The sequence below is a fragment of the Phoxinus phoxinus genome (genome assembly GCF_949152265.1).
Source record: "Phoxinus phoxinus genome assembly, chromosome: 18".
Lineage (NCBI taxonomy): Eukaryota > Metazoa > Chordata > Actinopteri > Cypriniformes > Leuciscidae > Phoxinus > Phoxinus phoxinus.
The window spans coordinates 22,377,831-22,396,246 of NC_136893.1; the positions used below are offsets into that span (position 1 = coordinate 22,377,831).

At 45.2% G+C, this 18,416-nt stretch overlaps 1 protein-coding gene across 4 annotated transcripts in view; it reads right to left on the minus strand.

Moving 5' to 3' along the window:
- samd10b (sterile alpha motif domain containing 10b) overlaps positions 1-18,416 on the minus strand; it is a 103,214-nt gene that overhangs the window by 72,325 nt on the left and 12,473 nt on the right. Inside the window, exons 1-2 of one of the 4 annotated variants that reach the window (XM_079588012.1) lie at positions 17,578-17,697; positions 16,886-17,033 (exon numbers count right to left, since the gene is read on the minus strand). In XM_079588012.1, coding sequence (XP_079444138.1) covers positions 16,886-16,898 — 13 coding nt within the window. In that variant the 5' untranslated portion in view covers positions 16,899-17,033; positions 17,578-17,697. Of the gene's footprint in view, positions 1-16,885; positions 17,034-17,203; positions 17,337-17,577; positions 17,698-18,416 lie in introns of those variants that run through there. The other 3 variants (XM_079588015.1, XM_079588014.1, XM_079588013.1) reach the window with 3 other exon arrangements.

Below are 18,416 nucleotides of genomic sequence, written 5' to 3' on the forward strand. Positions count from 1 at the left end.
TACTTGAATCATTCAGGAGCCAAACACCACTTCTGCTGTGTGTTACATGGAGATGCTTGATTCTGCTTTGAAAAAATGGTAAAATAGTATTTCTGAAACATATTCTATACAAAAAAAAAGATCTCACTCAAAACACTATTCAATTCTCAAGGTAATTTTCATAGCGTCTGTCATATTGAATTATACTGTATATAAACAGACATCTCACAATGTCAAATAGCACCCAACACATTTCCAGCATGTAATTTGATTTTCCACTCACATTTCTAAAGGAAGACACCTTAACAGTTCATATTTCCACATCATATTTCACACATGAAAGATTAGTTTGATGTATGACAGACAGATTTGGACTGACACACAGACTGGAAATTTAAGATGCAATGGTTCACAGGGTTCAATCTATCAGGGTTTGCTAACTTAGAAAGGAGCATTGGCTGATGTCTTTAATGTATTTAATTTTTAAAAGTCTTTATTTTTGGTCCAGAGGGGAATTATATAATTCAATGAAGCCTCGAGCCAGCGAGGGCAAATCCTGAGGGTGACTTTGAATCTTCAGCTTGAGTTCAAAAACCAAGAGGACTGTTTACTCTGAGATCGCCCGACAGAGTGTATTTCTCGCTTTCCTCTCTCACTCTCTCTCACACACACACACTCATGCCAGTAAACATCAAATCCTCTTATCACAGATAAGGTGTTCTGGACTCTTTCAGAATGGATTATGAGAACAGACATGTTAAAAGGTCAGTGATACACTAGGACCTCACAAACACACACACTCACTCAAGCAGGAGAGAGAACGTCTCGGTTACGGATGTAACCCTCGTTCCCTGAGTAGGGAACGGAGACGTTACGTCGAAATGACGACGAATGGGGTTCGCTTAGAAGCCTATCCTCTTCGAATATTAATAAAACGAGCCAATGGCAAGCAAATGCCATGGGTCTGCTGAATTTGCATAGCGTAACTCCGCCCCACTGTGTGGGTATATAAGGAAGTGAGCCGGCAACATGCAGATATGTTTCTTCGCTGAAGGAGCCAAGGCTGAACTCGGCTGTTCCAGCGGTACAGCGGAAGTGGCAGGAAGACGTAACGTCTCCGTTCCCTACTCAGGGAACGAGGGTTACATCCGTAACCGAGACGTTCCCTTTCGTTGTCACTTCGAGTTACGTCGAAATGACGACGAATGGGGTTACCAGTCCAATCACGCCACCTCGGCTGTCTTCCAGTGCCCTGCGTAAGTCTGAGCTCCCTGTCGTGACTAGCACGGACGAAGGACTCCTACTTAACACAGGAATACCAAGGTACACTGGGAGCATATCTCAGTGGAATATGCAATCAGTGCCCGCCCGAAGGGGGGACTTAAGAATAACATATGACCCGGAGGGGGGTGCATACGGAAAACACTGGGGTGTCCAGCCCGTAGGGTGGAGTATTTCAACCCCAGGGGTGGCAGACTGGCTTGCCAAGGGAAAGACACATGCTCGAGAGAGGCTTACAGTGGAATACACACGTGGGGGTCGCCCAGAGGGGGAACCATGCACATGGTGGCACCTAGCCAACGCGAAAGCTGCCGGAGGCATAACTCTGGCGTTGACGTCAACAGCGCTGGAGGAACTCAGGGCTTATCAGGCTCACCTGAGGAAATATCGCACGTATCCAGTCCGTGGAGTGGAATGGCGAGCAAGCGAAGACACCTGAGCGGGTCCTAGCACCGGCTGGTTGAAGCGAGTACACGGGAGGACACTGGCTCCACTCGGAGATTATAGCTATAATCTGGCGAATGTGTAGGGTGTCGCCCAGCCTGCAGCTCTGCAGATGTCTGTTAGCGAGGCGCCATGCGCTAGAGCCCAAGAGGAGGCCACACTCCGGGTGGAGTGGGCCGTCACACCAAGGGGGCACGGTCGACCTTGCTGCTGTTGTAAGCCAAAGCAATGGCGTCCACTATCCAGTGAGACAACCTTTGCTTGGAGAGAGCCTTTCCCTTCAGCTTCCCACCATAACAGACAAAGAGCTGGTCTGAGGTCCTGAAACACTGCGTTCTGTCTAAGTAAGCACGGAGTGCGCGTACTGGACAGAGCAATGCCAAGGCTGGGTCTGCCTCCTCCAGGGGCAGCGCTTGCAGGTTCACCACCTGGTCCCGGAAGGGAGTGGTGGGAACCTTGGGCACATATTCAGGCCGGGGTCTCAGGATCACGTGAGAAAAGGCCGGCCCGAATTCCGGGCACGCTTCGTCTACAGAAAATGCGTGCAGGTCCCCTACCCTCTTTATGGAGGCCAAAGCAACCAGGAGCCCTGTCTTAACTGACAGGAACTTAAGCTCCACTGATTGCAGAGGCTCAAAGGGAGCACTCTGCAGGGCATTTAGTACCACTGAGAGGTCCCAAGAGGGAACGAGAGGAGGGCGAGGAGGCTGTGTTCTCCTCGCTCCTCTCAGGAACCTGATGACCAGGTCGTGCTTTCCCACGGACTTACCATCAACTGCATCGTGATGTGCGGCGATAGCGGCAACATATACTTTCAGGTTGGAGGGAGACAGCCTTCGCTCCAACCCATCCTGCAGGAAGGAAAGCACGACACTGATCGGGCATGATCTGGGGTCTTCTGAGTGAGAAGAGCACCAAAGACGAAGAGGTTCCACTTCAACGCGTAGGCATGTCTAGTGGACGACGCTCTAGCGGAAGTGATGGTAGCCACCACCGCTGGTGGTAGGGTACTCAAACCTGCCTCGTCCCGTCCAGGAGCCACACGTGGAGGTTCCAAAGATCGGGACGAGGGTGCCAAAGGGTGCCCCGTCCCTGAGAAAGGAGGTCCTTCCTCAGAGGAATTGGCCAGGGAGGTGCTGTCGCGAGGAGTACAAGTTCTGAGAACCAGGTTCGGGTGGGCCAGTGCGGCGCAACCAATATGACCTGCTCCTCGTCCTCCCTGATCTTGCACAGGTCTGTGCAAGAAGGCTCACTGGGGGAACGCATACTTGCGGAGGCCCCGGGGCCAGCTGTGCGCCAGAGCGTCCGTGCCGAGCGTGCCCTCGGTCAGGGAGTAAAACTGGGCGCAGTGGGACGAGTCGTGGGAGGCAAACAGGTCTACCTGTGCGTCCCCGAACTGATCCCAATCAGCTGGACCGCCTGGGGATGGAGTCTCCATTCTCTCGGAAGAGGCTGAAGCCGTGAGAGCTCGTCGGCTGCACAGTTCAGGTCTCCCGGAATATAAATGGCTTGAAGCGACCTCAGATGCTTCTGACTCCATATGAGGAGGTGGCGGGCGAGTTGCGACATACGGCGGGAGCGTAGACCACCTTGTCGGTTGATGTACGCTACTGTCGCGGTATTGTCTGATGGGACTAGTACGTGCTGGTTCTTGAGCAGCGCCCGGAAGCGGTGCAGAGCGAGACGTACTGCCAGCAACTCGAGGCAATTGACATGCCATAGGCGGTGGGGACCTGTCCAGGAGCCCGCGGCAGCATGTCCATTGCACATGGCGGCCCAGCCCGTGGAGGAGACATCCGTTGAGACAACAACATGCCTGGAAACTCGTTCTAAGGGCACTCCGGCCCGAGAAAGCTGAGATTCGTCCACGGGGATAAGGTCTGATGGCAGGTCGGAGTAACTGGTACTCGGAACGTGCCCTGACGCCATGCCCACCTCGGGACTCGATCGCAAAGCCAGTGCTGAAGCGGTCTCATATGAAGCAATCCGAGCGGCGTTGCCGCGGCTGCAGATGCCATATGCCCCAGGAGCCTCTGAAAAAGTTTCAGTGGAACCGCACTCTTGCCCTCAGATTGTCTCAGGCAAGTCAGCAGTGACTGCGCGCGCGCGCTCGTAAGCTGCGCGCACATGGCGACCGAGTCGAATTTCCTACCGAGAAAAGAGATCCTCTGCACGGGGCAAAGTTTGCTCTTCTCCCAGTTGACCCGAAGGCCCAGACGGGCTAGGTGCCGGAGCACTAGGTCCCTGTGTTCGCAACCCTGGTCCGAGAGTGAGCTAGGATTAGCCAGTCATCGGGATAATTCAGGATGCGAACCCCGTGCTGCCGTAGCGGCACAAGGGCTGCCTCGACGACCTTCGTGAAGACGCGAGGAGACAGGGCCAACCCGAATGGGAGAACTGCGTACTGGTATGCCTGCCCCTCGAAAGCAAACCGCAAGAACGGTCTGTGTCGAGAAAAATGGAGACATGAAGTAGGCGTCCTTCAGGTCGATCGCTGCAAACCAATCCTGTGGCTGCACACATTCGAAAATGCGCTTGGCCATGAGCCTCTTGAACGGAAGCCTGTGAAGGGAACGGTTCAAGACGCGCAGATCCAGGATTGGCCGTAACCCACCGGATATCCTGGGGACAATGAAGTAGGGCTGTAGAAGCCGGACCTCATTGCGGCTGGAGGGACAGTCTCGATCGCACCCTTCGCCAGCAGGGTGGCGACCTCCGCTCTCATGACAGGGGCATAGCCACCGACCATAGTAAGGCGGACTCCCCTGAAGCGGGGAGGAGACCGTGCGAACTGAATCGCATAGCCGAGCCTGATGGTTCGCGCAAGCCAGCGGGACAGGGGGGAAGCTCTAACCAGGCTCCCACGGACTGTGCCAGCGGGGTCATGCGAACGACAGACGTCCCCCCGGGGGTGCAGCGAAGCGGAATGACCGGCCCAGACGTGGGTGGCATAGCGGCCCGGTGTGGGGGCACGGTCATTAGCCGCGTCCTGCCAGAGGAGGCCAGGGAAGGACCAGCGTTCCACAGGGGCGTGCTCTGGCAGGGGTCTGGCGACAGAGGGGGACGAGAGTGGCGAGGCCCGTGAGCGTGCGCACTGTCATCCGAGAACTCTGTGACAGAGGAGGGCGAGAGTGGCGGGACCCGAGGGTGGCGCGCACTGTCGTCCGAGAACTCTGTGTGCTCAGAGATGGGAGAGACAGTTCTTTGGAAAAAGAGGTTTTCCCCCGGCCCTCCACCGGGGGAAGGAGTGGCCCTGCAACCACCTCCTAGAAAGAACTGCAACCCATCTCTGAGCTGCCCGTAACGGGAGCACCGCATTGCTGCGGGGCTGGTACGGGCTGGGGCGCCTTCCTGCGACTACCTCCACGGCACGGCCTGGGTGAAGGGTGCTGCTAGGGCCGGCAGGGAGTGTCGCAGGAGGGCGCCCTCGGCGGCGAGCGGAATGAGGCAGCTGAGCCGGCGGCTGAGCAGCTGGCCGCGGGATCAGAGCCTCAGTCCGCTCTGGGCAGCCGAGAACTCTGGGCAGAGTCCTCGACTGCGCCGCCGAGGAGGCCAGTCTGGGATATGGGGAGTTGAGGAAGCGGCTTCGCTCAGCCTCGCCCATATCAACCAGACTAAGCCAGTTTTTGTCTCTGGACCACATATGTGGACATCACCTGACCCAGGGAGCGTGTGGTCACCTTCGTCGCCCGTAGAGCGAGGTCGGTGGCGGCACGCAGCTCTTGCAAGAGCCCTGGACCAGCCCTACCCTCGTGCATTAGCAATGAGCACCCCTGGCCTGGTAGACCTGAAGGATGGGCATAGCATGCAGTGAGGTGGCAGCCAGCCCCGCAGCTCTATAGATCTCTGCCACCGGAGTAGACAAAAACCTACATGCTTTGGGGTGGGTGGGTGCTTAGGGCCGCCACGCCAGTGGAGGCGCTGTGGGGACACAGTTGTGTTGCCACAGAACACTCCATAGGGGGAACCCCAGTGTACCCACTGGCCGCGACCTCATCGAGGGCAGAGAAGGCGGAAGAGGCCGCTGAGTAATCTCATGACCTCTTCATGCACGTCCAGGAAGAAAGGAATTGGGGGCGGGCCGACGTGTGCCGGTGCGTCCCCAAAAACCGATCATCAGCTTTAAGCACTTGGGACATGGCGGAGGGTTCCACACAAGCCCAAATGCTCGCGACTGCCCGGGGAAGCATGGCAGAGTTCTGGTTCAGACTCGGGCAATGCTGGCACACCCGGAGGAGGCAGCACAGCCGAGTCTTCTCCAGCGTACTCACGCCCACCTTGTGATGCGGCGATAGACAAGATTTCATCTGCCGGGGCATCGAATGAAATGCTGGACCAGCCCGCGACCTCTGGCCGGGACTGGTCAGCGATCTCATCCGGATACCACACGGGTTGCAATGTGAAGAGGAGCGTGTGGACCGAGGATAGATCGTCGGGTTGGTTCCACACAGCAGCCTCTGATCACCCTGGCCACCAGCCGAAGTATTCCCTCTTGCGGAGAGAATAGATCGGGGTGTGGATGAGGGGACTCTCTCTCGAGGAGGTCATCGAGTCTCGATCGTTACATTGCGATGGTCATGTCCCCGCAATGAGAACATGACGCATCCACGAACGCTGTCTGTGCGTTTGCCCAAACACATCAGACAGCGTCCGTGCCCATCAGCTGATTTAATCTGTGTATCGCACCCAGAAACACACGGGCGAACCGTCTTTAAAAAGACGCGCCGCGTGTAGCTCTTTTAGAGAGATAAAACTCAAACAGCAGTGTTGAAGCGCCCAGGGAGAGACACACGACTGGCAGACCACTGCGCAGATCGGCAGGCAATATGAAGCTCGCTGGAATTCGCCGTCACACCAACACTTCTGAAGAGTAGCTCGTCTCGAAGAGTGAAGAGAGATGATCTCAGAATGGCTTGTGGAGTGAAGAATGCTCTTGGCTCCGAAAGCGAAAACATATCTGCATGTTGCCGGCTCACTTCCTTATATACCCACACAGTGGGGCGGAGTTACGCTATGCAAATTCAGCAGACCCATGGCATTTGCTTGCCATTGGCTCGTTTTATTAATATTCGAAGAGGATAGGCTTCTAAGCGAACCCCATTCGTCGTCATTTCGACGTAACTCGAAGTGACAACGAAAGGGAACCGATGTGTCACAGCGCAGAGATTAGAGTCACAGAGATAATGCATGACCTCTAGGAAACATAACTGATGCCTAGCAATTATGGGAGTGTAAGTAAGGAAAACATGAAATGAGAGCAGTAGTCCATCTGATTTAAAGGAACACTCCACTTTTTTTGGAAATAGGCTCATTTTCCAACTCCCCTAGAGTTGAAAACAGTCAAACAGTTTTATCGTTTTCGAATCCATTCAACCGATCTCCGGGTCTGGCGGTTGCACTTTTAGCATAGCTTAGCATAGATCATTGAATCTGATTAGATATTTTTCACAAGGAGTGCCTCAGCTATCAGAGATTTATTTTCTCTACACTGCCTCTTTAGATATTTTTCCTATTTAAAACTTGACTCTTCTTGTAGTTACATTGTGTACTAAGACCGACAGAAAATGAAAAGTTGCGATTTTCTAGGCCAATATGGCTAGGAACTATACTCTCATTCCTGCGTAATAATCAAGGAACTGCTGCCGTACCCGCAGGCGCAATGATATTACAAACTTAGTGCCGGTCATGTTGGAAGTTACCGAGCTGGGGACTATTTTCAGGCGCTGCGTAATATCATTGCGCTGCTGGTACGGCAGCAGATCCTTGATTATTACGCAGGAATGAGAGTGTAGATCCTAGTCCTAATTCCTAATCGCAACTTTTCATTTTCCGTTGGTCTTAGTACACGATGTAACTACAGAAGAGTCAAGTTTTAAACAGGAAAAAAATCTAAAAACTAAAAAAAATGTTTAGAGAGATGCTAACGGTCTAATCAGAGTCAATGATCTATGCTAAGCTATATGCTAAAAGTGCTACCACCAGATCCGGAGATCGGCTGAATGGATTTGAAAACGGTAAAACTTGTTGGAGTTTTGGAAAATGAGAGTTGGAAAATGAGGCTATTTCAAAAAAAAAAAAGTGGAGTGTTCCTCCTCAGACCCAGAGAGAGAAAGACACATGCAGGAAAGATGCAACCTTATTATTGACATAGGCAGACATTTAACCCTATATTAAAATAAGTGAAAAAGCTATAAATCAGCCACACCGAAAAACTATTTAAAAGTATAATTGGTATAATTTCCATGTGTATATCCCTTGAACGTTTATGTCAGTTGAACTCCTATAATCTCAGTTATTTGATTAATGTCATTATTTTATAAAAGACACTGAAAAAATGGTAACATCTAAATTCATTGGTTTTTATTGAAGTCAGAAAAATATTGAGCATCCCTGAATAAACCAAAAAACATGCATTTATAACTATTACCTCAAATCCATCACTTAACATTCAAGCGCAAAAATGAACTCAACACCCGCCGGACCCTCATTAAAAAAACTCATGTGACCCCTAACAATGGCACCAATGACAATGTTGTTGATATTGCAAATCTTTTTTTTTTAAATGAACTGCTTATTAATGTCAATTAGCTGACACTTCCATTCTAATCACCTTAATTAAAAGAGGGAGGGTCTCTCTGGAATAACCTGGAGTTAAGCATCTTAATCAAGGACATGAAGTCTGCGATCCACTTTGCATATTATTCATGGCATTTGCAAACGTTGCAACATGCATCAGAAGGTCTCTACACTCTTCTTTATTGGCATCTGTAAAGAACCTTTAACATCCATGAAACTTTTCCATTGCACAAAAGATTCTTTATAGTGGAAAAAAGTTCTTTAGATTATTCAAATGTTTTTCGCACTAAGAAAAAAAAAGTGTTTCTTTAAAGAAATGTTCACTGAAAGGTTCTTTGGGGAAACAAAAATGGTTATTCTCTGGTCTATCACTGCGGAAACCTCTCTTTAGATCATGTATATATAGGCTGATGGGGTGTATACTGCTCAGGGCCAGTAAGACCTCTACCCTAAATCACCCTGATGAAGCATCTTTACAGCTGTGTAGATCAGCCCTGTACCCTTGAGAAAAAGAAGTAGCAAACTTATACAGCTTATTATGGAAATAATTTACTTTAAAAGAATAAACTAACATGTCAACTGAATGTTACACTTATTGTTGAATGTTAATTGCAATTCAATGAAAATGTATTATTGTTTAAAATTATATTAAATGCAATTAGCTAAACTTACTGTCAGAGCACTTTTTTGATCAAAATATCATATTGGCTGTTAAAATATAGATAAAGTGTACGGCCAAATGCACTGACAACCTAAAATACACTTTATTTGTCATTTATTGAATCGTGTATGTCATGTAGCTATTTAAATATATTTGAAATGTGTGTGTGTGTGTGTGTGTGTGTGTGTGTGTGTGTGTGTGTGTGTGTGTGTGTGTGTGTGTGTGTGTACAATTTAGTACATTTAAAATATGTTAACTTAAAACGTAATATCGAATAACACACTACAGTCAAAATTATAATCAATATGTCAGTCAACACATCAAAATAAGTGTACTTTAAATCACAACAAAAGATTGTTAAAACGTGATTTAAACTGTACTTTTTAATTTGACAATATTACAAAGTGCTCTTTTTAAAAGTGTATTTAAATGTGTTAAGAAGTAAGTGATCTTTTATTTTATTAACATTATCTCCAACTACTTGGATTTAAAGTACACAACAAGTGTACATTAAATACAATTAAATGCCCTTATTTTTCACAAGCCCTCGAAGAAAGAATCAAATTCCTCTAGTGCAGTGGTTCCCAACCTTTTTTTGTCTGAGACCCCCTTTTTCCCAACAAAATATTTTAGGGCCCCCTTCACATTGAATGATAGTGTCGCTCTTGTAAGCTTGCAGCAAGGATGACAAAATATGTTGTTTTCAAACAAACGGTATGTTTACTATAACCAGATATGTTTATGCACAAATAATAGCCTATAATATTGAAAATACAACAACAAAAACACCAGTAGGCCCTTTGTAATTTAAAAACGTAAGCCTAGGAGTACCCTATAAATTGGCACTATTTGAAATGTAACAAAAATATTCACACTGGTGGGTAGGTAAAAAAAACAAAAGGCTATTGCTAAATGACTGCTGTCTGGGGCCTAACTTGTATGTTATTTGTGAGGCTTTATTTTGAGGCTTTTGGCGCTATAGCGAGCGATAATAAACTTGCGTTTATAACAGAATAATGCGTCTTTCGGAAGAACATTGTAGCCGGAACTACTTCTCTCTGTGTACGTCTATGACGAGTCACGCAGGTCCTGGGCTACTCCGCAGCGATCCGAACCAAAATAGTCCCAGTGTAAACACTTATTATAGGTGTACCATAGTGATTCAGGATAAGACAAAAACACGGATTGGAAAATGGATTCATGATGAACTCGCTCATTATATACATTTTGTACATTTTGAACAGAAAAAAGTTAAGGACTTTTGTTTAATGCTCATTGCTCAAAACTTTTCAAAATATGTCGCGACCCCCCACAGAGCTCGCTGAGGCCCCCTTGTGGGCCGCGACCCCCCTTTTGGGAACCGCTGCTCTAGAGGACACAAGAACAAGTTTTTCTGCTCTCTATTGTGGTATATGTTACAGTAAAGTACCATGGTATTATCTTCTGGTATCACAACTGTACTGTGCTAACACCAACCATAAAAAATGTATCTAATCAAATCTAATAAACTGTGTTGTAAACCTAATTGTATAATATCCACATCTGCAGCGCTTCCAGCTGAAGGAAGAGTTTGTGTTCATGGCCGAACAGTCAAAACGGGTCAGAGAGAGAACCCTGCTGTGAAAGAAAGGCACAGAGACAGAGTTAGAGTTGAGATGTGGCCCGTGAGGGGGTTTCTGAGGGACAGGGTGGGATGTGGAGAGCTGTTCATCACACACAGAAACAGAGATGAGAAGAGAGCACCCTGGAGTAGAGCTGGATGAGACTGATAATACAGATGTAAAAATCAGTGCAATCAAATGGTGTAATTGCTTTTTGCCACCAGGAGCTGCACCGTCTCTTCCTGGTGCCTTCAGCGAGGCCATTGGCCAATCAGAAAGCTCTATCACACACGAGGAACAGTCCCAAACCGTCCAGAATTACAGAATAGAGGACTGGTTTATTAAGTGAAGTGAGGTTTAGTTTAGTTTAGATTATTTTAATATATTAATATTCATTTTTTTATTTACCAATAAGATGCTTTTGAAAACCAACCACAAACGAATATAGTGCACGAGACCATCAATTTCCATCAAATTCAAACCAACTGCATTATCTCGAATTAGCACAAGTCCCTCAGCGGTTTCTATTATCTTTTCTCTCCGTCTCTTTCTTCAACTTCATCCTCGTTCATCCTTTATCTTTCTCAATCGTGCATTTCTTTCCTGCGCGGAGCGCTAATTAACGGAGAGATATTGGACACGGGCCCGTGCACTTGCTAATACAACGGGATGAGAGGAGCTGACAGACCGGCCATTTAAAAAAAAAAAAAAAAAAAAAAAAAAAAAAAAGTGACCACAGTACTGAAGAAATTAGGTACCACTGGGCGGGAGCGGAGAGCGAAGATGAGAACAGTTGGGATGATGGGGGGGGGGGGGGGGGGCGCAATTATCCGCAGCTCACGGGTCGACCCAGCCATCAGTTCTCCCAGCAAATGAAATGGACCTCTCTTCTCCATTCTTCAGCCGTCTCTCTTCTCTCCTTTCTCTCTGTCCATTTTCTCGAAGATGCTTGTTGATTTAAGCCAAATTGATCCCTCCCGGGTTTTAACGCTTGATCAATCTGTTTAAAGGCCGGGGGGATTGACGAGTGAATGTTTATTAGACACCTCCCCCTTGCTTTTCCTCCCCATCCCCCTCAATCCCACTATTATTCATAGGGAATCTCAGAAGAGTAGCACTGATCCATAATAAGGCAGCATATGGATGAAGCATGTGATTTTCTAGGATCTATACAGTCTTATGCTACAGACTGTGTAATCATTTCAGCAAGCCTATAATAATATTGCAAATCACACTGTACGACATGGATCTAATAAACTTGGTTACGACATGTATGTAGACTGTGCGATGATGACAGCTATTGAATCGCAGGCTACGACGCAAAACGTCATCATCATGCGCTAGTGGTAAACAAATAAAGCAACATGATTCACACTTTGGCAGTTGTGGTTTTAATGTGCGCTGAAAAAAGAGGAGAATATGAGCGCGATCCTTGCTAGAGAAAAGAGGCCAAACTTGGCATGGCAATTTTGCGCATGGAGCTTGAGGTAAATAGTTTTAAGTTTTAAAGCCATGTCGGATTGATCAATGCGCAATCCGTATTTCATGTTGCATTTGTATTGGCTAGTCAGTAAACGTAGGTCGTAAGAGAAAACACACTGTGAGATGATCATGCTAAACTTCTGACACAGTCAGAAAATGATCGCAGGATATATTTGACATGACAACGGCGTCTCTGAACCTCTCTCACTGTACGACGTAGGAACACAGTTTATGAACCACAACCACAGAAATCACCACGATTAGTCATATTTCGTCTGGGACAGGCCAAAATCATACAATGTGTACCGGGCATTGTTGATTTAAATGAATCTGCACACTGGATCTTTTCATGTTTATAAACAGTGTCTTTTAAGCATTATATTTTGCACTAGGGATTGGAACAAACCTAACCAAAAGTGTCTTGTTATGCTAACATTGTTGGGTGTGGTATTACTTTTCTAAGCAATCAGATGGTTGAAACAAAAAGGAAGGGCCACAAAATACTGTAATAGAGACTTGGAAGGCTTCTTTATCCCAGTAAGCAACAGCCTAGCAACTCCCTGGCAACACCCTAGCAACCACCCAGATGGGAAATTTGTATAGGATTGCTAGAAATACAGTTCGAATTTGGAACAAATCATAATTATCCAGTAAAAAAATATATATTCGCAGTTTCATTCTTAAAGTATTATTATTTGAGGTTCTGGTCCCAAATTCTGACAGAAATTCCTTCACTCCTGTGCACATCCCTTTCATATTTTTGACGTGTGAACGTACCTGATGGCGAATTGTCTAATCTTATCAAAGTCAGAGACAAAAATATCCACCCACAACAGCTGTGCAAATATGCAATACAAACAGTAAACCTATCTATGCTGATGCACTGACAGTGAAGTCTTTTCATTTAAGATCTTATAAATGGATCACTCCAACAACCAAAAAAGCAGGCAAATCTTTTCCTTTTTTTTTTACTTTCTCTTCCCCTGATGTCAGCGTAGATGCTGTGTGAACTGCGATGACACAGTAAGAGGGTATTAAGACCAACAACAGGCCAACGGAACGAGAATTAAAACCCAAACATACACATAGCAGCATAAAAACATAATGCACCCTCATAGATGTGCACATACACACACACACACAAAATCCATTTTAGCAAAACCCTTTGTCTGCTTGAAAGATATGATACAAAAGAATAGGGGGGATAAAGGGACGGATGGATGGATGGTTTAAGGTGGAGATAATGCCTGCGAGGACACAAGGATGCTGGCCTAAACACACACACACACACACCACACCATTTGAGCCAGGATCACATTTCAAAAGCTCTCCAAAGGCAACTTTTGGGCAGGACACCAAATAGCTGTTAAGAGCCCCTCCTTAACCAACATGTGAGAGAAGGCTAATAAAGACCGTGTTTATGTGGCTAAAGAAAACAGTAGCTTCCTTTCACTTCACCACCTTTTCTTCTTTTATTCATGCGCTCATGTGAGAATCGGTTCACAGGGACGTAACTTCGGTCATGTGGTTTGGGCGAGATTCGTTTAATCTGACCCACAATGCACTGTGAGTACAAACAAGATCAAGAGGCTTTAGGACAAAAGCTCGTAAAGAACAGATCTGGGACCATTGTTGAAGGAATGTTCTGGGGTTCAATCCTAATTACGCTCTATCAACAGCATCTGTGACATACGGCCGATTACCGCAGACAGTCATCGTGACCTTTTGTTTCAGTTAGAAGTGTGTATTTCACTTCCAAGCAAAGTCTATGGAGCAATAAAGTGGTGCAGGGATGACGTCAAAACCTGGAAGTCTAATTCGGCCGCTGGTTCCTTTGAGATTTTATTATTGGGTTTTATAATGGGGTTTTTCAATGTACGAGTAAAATAAGGTCTGTGGTGAACAACCTGATACTTTGACGTTTCGTTCTACAACATACACTGCACACACTCACAAACTTGTGTGATTTGTGTGGAATTTGTTCCACACAAACATAAAAAAAGACTAAATGGTTTTTTGAGGGCCGAAATATGTGACCCACCCTGGACCACAGAACCAGTCTTATGGGTAACTTTTTATTTATTTATTGAGATTTATACATAATCTGAAAGCTGAATAAATAAGCTTTCCATTGATGAATGGTTTGTTAGGATAGGACAATATTTGTCTTAGGACGTCACGTGATGCATCTGAACGAATCACGTTGTCAGAAATTGACATCAGGCAATGAGATTTCGGTTTTAGAGTTAAATGCCCATTGTACTTTCACGATTGGTTGCTGATAAAAAGGAAATGACCATATTTGGATCCGACAACAATGTACAGGAGAGAGAGAGCTTCCCAACGGTGTGTGTGATGACAGGGTGCAGACAGCGATCGCGGATCAGCGTGTTGATTTAGCACGTCAACTTTTGTTGAATTTAGGCGAAATCTACACACGCAAACAGACAAAGTGTAGTAAAATAAAGACCTAAATGTGTATTTTACAAGTCTGAAAGAAGACAAATAGCCCAAAATCTCAAAATTGACCAGTGAAAAAAAACAATGTTTTTGCCTGCCGGGTCTCGCCTTAAGGTACAAAAAATCTTCCTTAGTGTTGCTTTAAACCCTCCAGACTGCATTGCCCCACAGACTTCCATTATAAGTGCATTATAAGTTTTTACGTGCTTTATAAACTGATGGACCAAGTGAAAACTATGATGAAATGCGAAAGAAAAGCCGCTCATCTCTCAGCAATTAGAGGGAAAAGAATAGAAAGAAGGAATAAAACAGTCAATGGTGTTGACAGACTGGTCAAGCATGGAATCGCTTCTGCTGATAACAGCCAAACACACATCGAGACAAAATACACACTCCCTTCAACCACCGCATGTCAATCCGAGCGAAACAGAACCAGAAATTACTTTTTATCGCTCCTGCTCTTTCACGCGCTCCCTTTCTATTTTTTTCCAGACTTGTGCGTGTGGTTAGAAACCGCGAGTGAGGCTTGTGGGTCTAGCATTTCTAATCCTTCTGTATGCATGGATGAGTGACACGCATTTGTCCATGCACTTAATGCATTGGTGCTCCCTTAGGTAGCAGGAAAACAGCCCAGTCCTCCTGCTGCATGCTGGGATTGGTTGAGAGCTGTAGGGTGTGTGAAACAGGGCGAGAGGGGGTTAACCCAACATCTGTGCCTCTCCAGATCTAATGAAGCTTTATATGAGCAGTGACACAAACATGCTTTACGGGAATCAGAAACCAGTGCTATTCTGGAAACAGTTTTATTACAGCCTGTATGAAATGAAACCTTGCCAAGTAATAACTGTACTGTGTGACAGGAGAATGATGCACGGCAATATCTGTGCGATAGAAGATATTAAAGCAAACAATCGGTTCTCTCAAGTGTAATTCGGTCTAATCTAACGCCTCGGATGCAAATATAAGCTGCCTCTACTGTATATAAACCGCTTGTGTACTCGCTCGCACATCACTTTCTCTTAGGGTTGCTGAGAAAAACGTTCTTAAATAATGTCCCGCGCACTGAATACAACACGGATTAAAACGAGCCATTTTAATTGGATGAAAAAAACAACACGTTTGAATAAACAATGATCCAACTTTCCTTGAGGGTGGCTTTATGATTATGCAATTTGTTTCTACGTACAGAACATCCTATTTTGGGCACAAACTGTACTTTTAAGTGACCGAATCACACGTGTGGCGGGAGAGGGAATTAGGAAAGGGACATTAATACGAAGAAGTGCAGGTTAAAGTGAGGCAAGGTCTTGCTGTCCGTTTCAGCACCACGCCGAGCGCTGCAGATATACAGGAGCTGCTGTATGATTATGGAAAATTGCCTGGGGCAAACATATATTTCTTACGATTACATAAAAGCCCTTACGGTCACTGTGAGCATGTGTGTGAATGTTTTCATTTATCATGCAAGTTGTCAGGTAGACTTTATGTTTATGTCCAGCTGTGAACCCGTGAACTCTATCTGACATTCCCTTCAGCGATTCTGAGCGCAATGTCATTGTCAACATGATGGGCACAAATACATCTGGAAAATAAAAATAAAAAAACACCTGCACCAATTACCAACTTTCTGACCTAAACTTGCACATGGCATTCAGAAAAAAATATAAACAGCATCACAGGGTGCAGCAAAAAAAAAAAAAGGTTATATAGTAGAGTAGTGTATATAGGATATTATAATACCCTGTAGTAGAATACACAGTAAGCATTTACCATAGTAAATACGGCTTTTTACACGTTACATGTAGTTACTGTAGTTATAACTATAAATTATGCATAATTGCATGTAAGTAACCCTAAACCAAACCCTAACCCTATAGGCTACATGTACTATTTATTATTACTCAGTACTTAAATGTATAATTACACTGTAACATGGACACCTTAAAATAAAGTGTAATCATAAATAGCTACAGTAAAACATTATAGTCTAAAGTACACAGTAAAAACAACTCTTAATTTAACTATTGATGACGAAATCCAAGTTAAAACTTCTGCAATTTGCCTATATTAAAATATGATGTTATATACTTTAAAGTTTTAGTCCTATACTTCAGTACAGGACATTAGTAAATAGTAGGCTACTGTAAAGTTGTGTAAACAGTGTAATGTAAAGAGTTCATTTATAGTAGTTATTGGGTTATAGTACACAAAAATATTAGTCTTCAGTCCTGTATAGTCTAGAATAATACAGTAAACATCAAAAGTCATAAATAGGGTCTGTATACTGTAACGCCACCCTGTAAATAAACGGATCATAGTTTGCATGTGGCTGCAGTATGAATCAAATAATAATTGAACTGGTTTACTGAACGTAGTAAAAAATAACACGCAGCGAGCTTACCGTCCACAGCCATAGTCGGTATATACGCGTATCTCTCCGTGATGGCTTTAGTAGGAGTCTGCCATGCTCGTGCTCACGGGTGTCCTGTCCGGTGGAAGAGAGAGCCGGGGCTCCTGAACGACACCTCCAGTCCGAGCGCAAAGATCTGCTGTGGAGCAGGAGAAATCCACATATAAACCCGAGAGAGAGAGAGAGAGAGAGAGAGAGAGAGAGAGAGAGAGAGAGAGAGAGAGAGAGAGAGAGAGAGAGAGAGATGACAGTCATTCGGCTCCCAGCGCATCGGGCAAGTTTAAACCCCTCCCTCCCTCTGCTTCTCACCTTAGTGCTGAACGCACTCACACACAGCGAGCGATTCACTGATTACACAAGTGGCTGTGGTGATGAATGACAGTATGCAGCCAGTGCAATAAAACACGCGTGTCATTTAAACTACATCAGACCCGCGCGTGCACGAGGGAGTGGGGAACATATGGGCAAACGCGTGAGAGGGCGCTTGACAAAATAAACTTATGCAAAGCACACCATTATGAGACTGCGTTTGCCCGGTGCACCGGCAGGGGGTGATTAATTAACACTTTCATTAGTAATGTGTTATACTAACAGATAGGCCTGTTGCTTAAGGATAACATATCAATGAAAGATTGCAAAGAATCTAAGCCGTTACCAAAAAAAAAAAACAATTTCTAGCCTACCTATAAAGGCATTTTAGAGCTGCCGGGACGGATTTCGCGGGAAATTGCACGTGTGTCATTCACCCGTGCATCACTTCCGTACGCAGAGTGTGTAAAGCTGAAGGTTTGTTGTCACAATGAGGAAAATAATGGAGAATCGCCGTTTGTAAAAACCAAACGTTATTTGTGCATCTGCTCTGGTAAGATCCACTTGTACAGTACACATTCATCCGCGCAAAGGAGCAGAGCCGAGGCACAACCAAAAAAGTGGTCGTCCGCTAAAGGGTCAAGTGAGTGTAGGCCTACTATTTTTAATGTCTTACCGATGCAGAGGCAGACCCAGGGACCCCAAATTCTCAATCCATTCAGCAATTTAAAAAGGTTAAATTTTTTATCAATAACATTACTAAATAACTTTATATAAAGGCCTAATTATGTTAATATTTTAGTTAATGTTTATAATAGAATTATCTATCTATCTGTCTATCTATCTATCTATCCATCCATCCATCTCTGTCTGTCTATCTGTCTGTCTGTCTGTCTGTCTGTCTATCTAGATTATACATTAATAAATTATAGTTAAATATTATATATTGACTGATAAGGCCCATTGTTCACTCAAAAATGAAAATTATGTCATCATTTTCTAATCTTCATGACATTCTTAATCTGTATAACTTTCTTTCTTTTTTCGGAAAACAAAAGAAATGTAATACTTCAGTTAGTAATTTCATTATTTCATTTTTTTTTCATATAATATAGCCTAATATAATATATCATATAATTTATTTCAAATAATTATGTTAATACATCCACTGTATTTTTAATGGCATATGTTCACTTATGGATCAGGTTTAGGT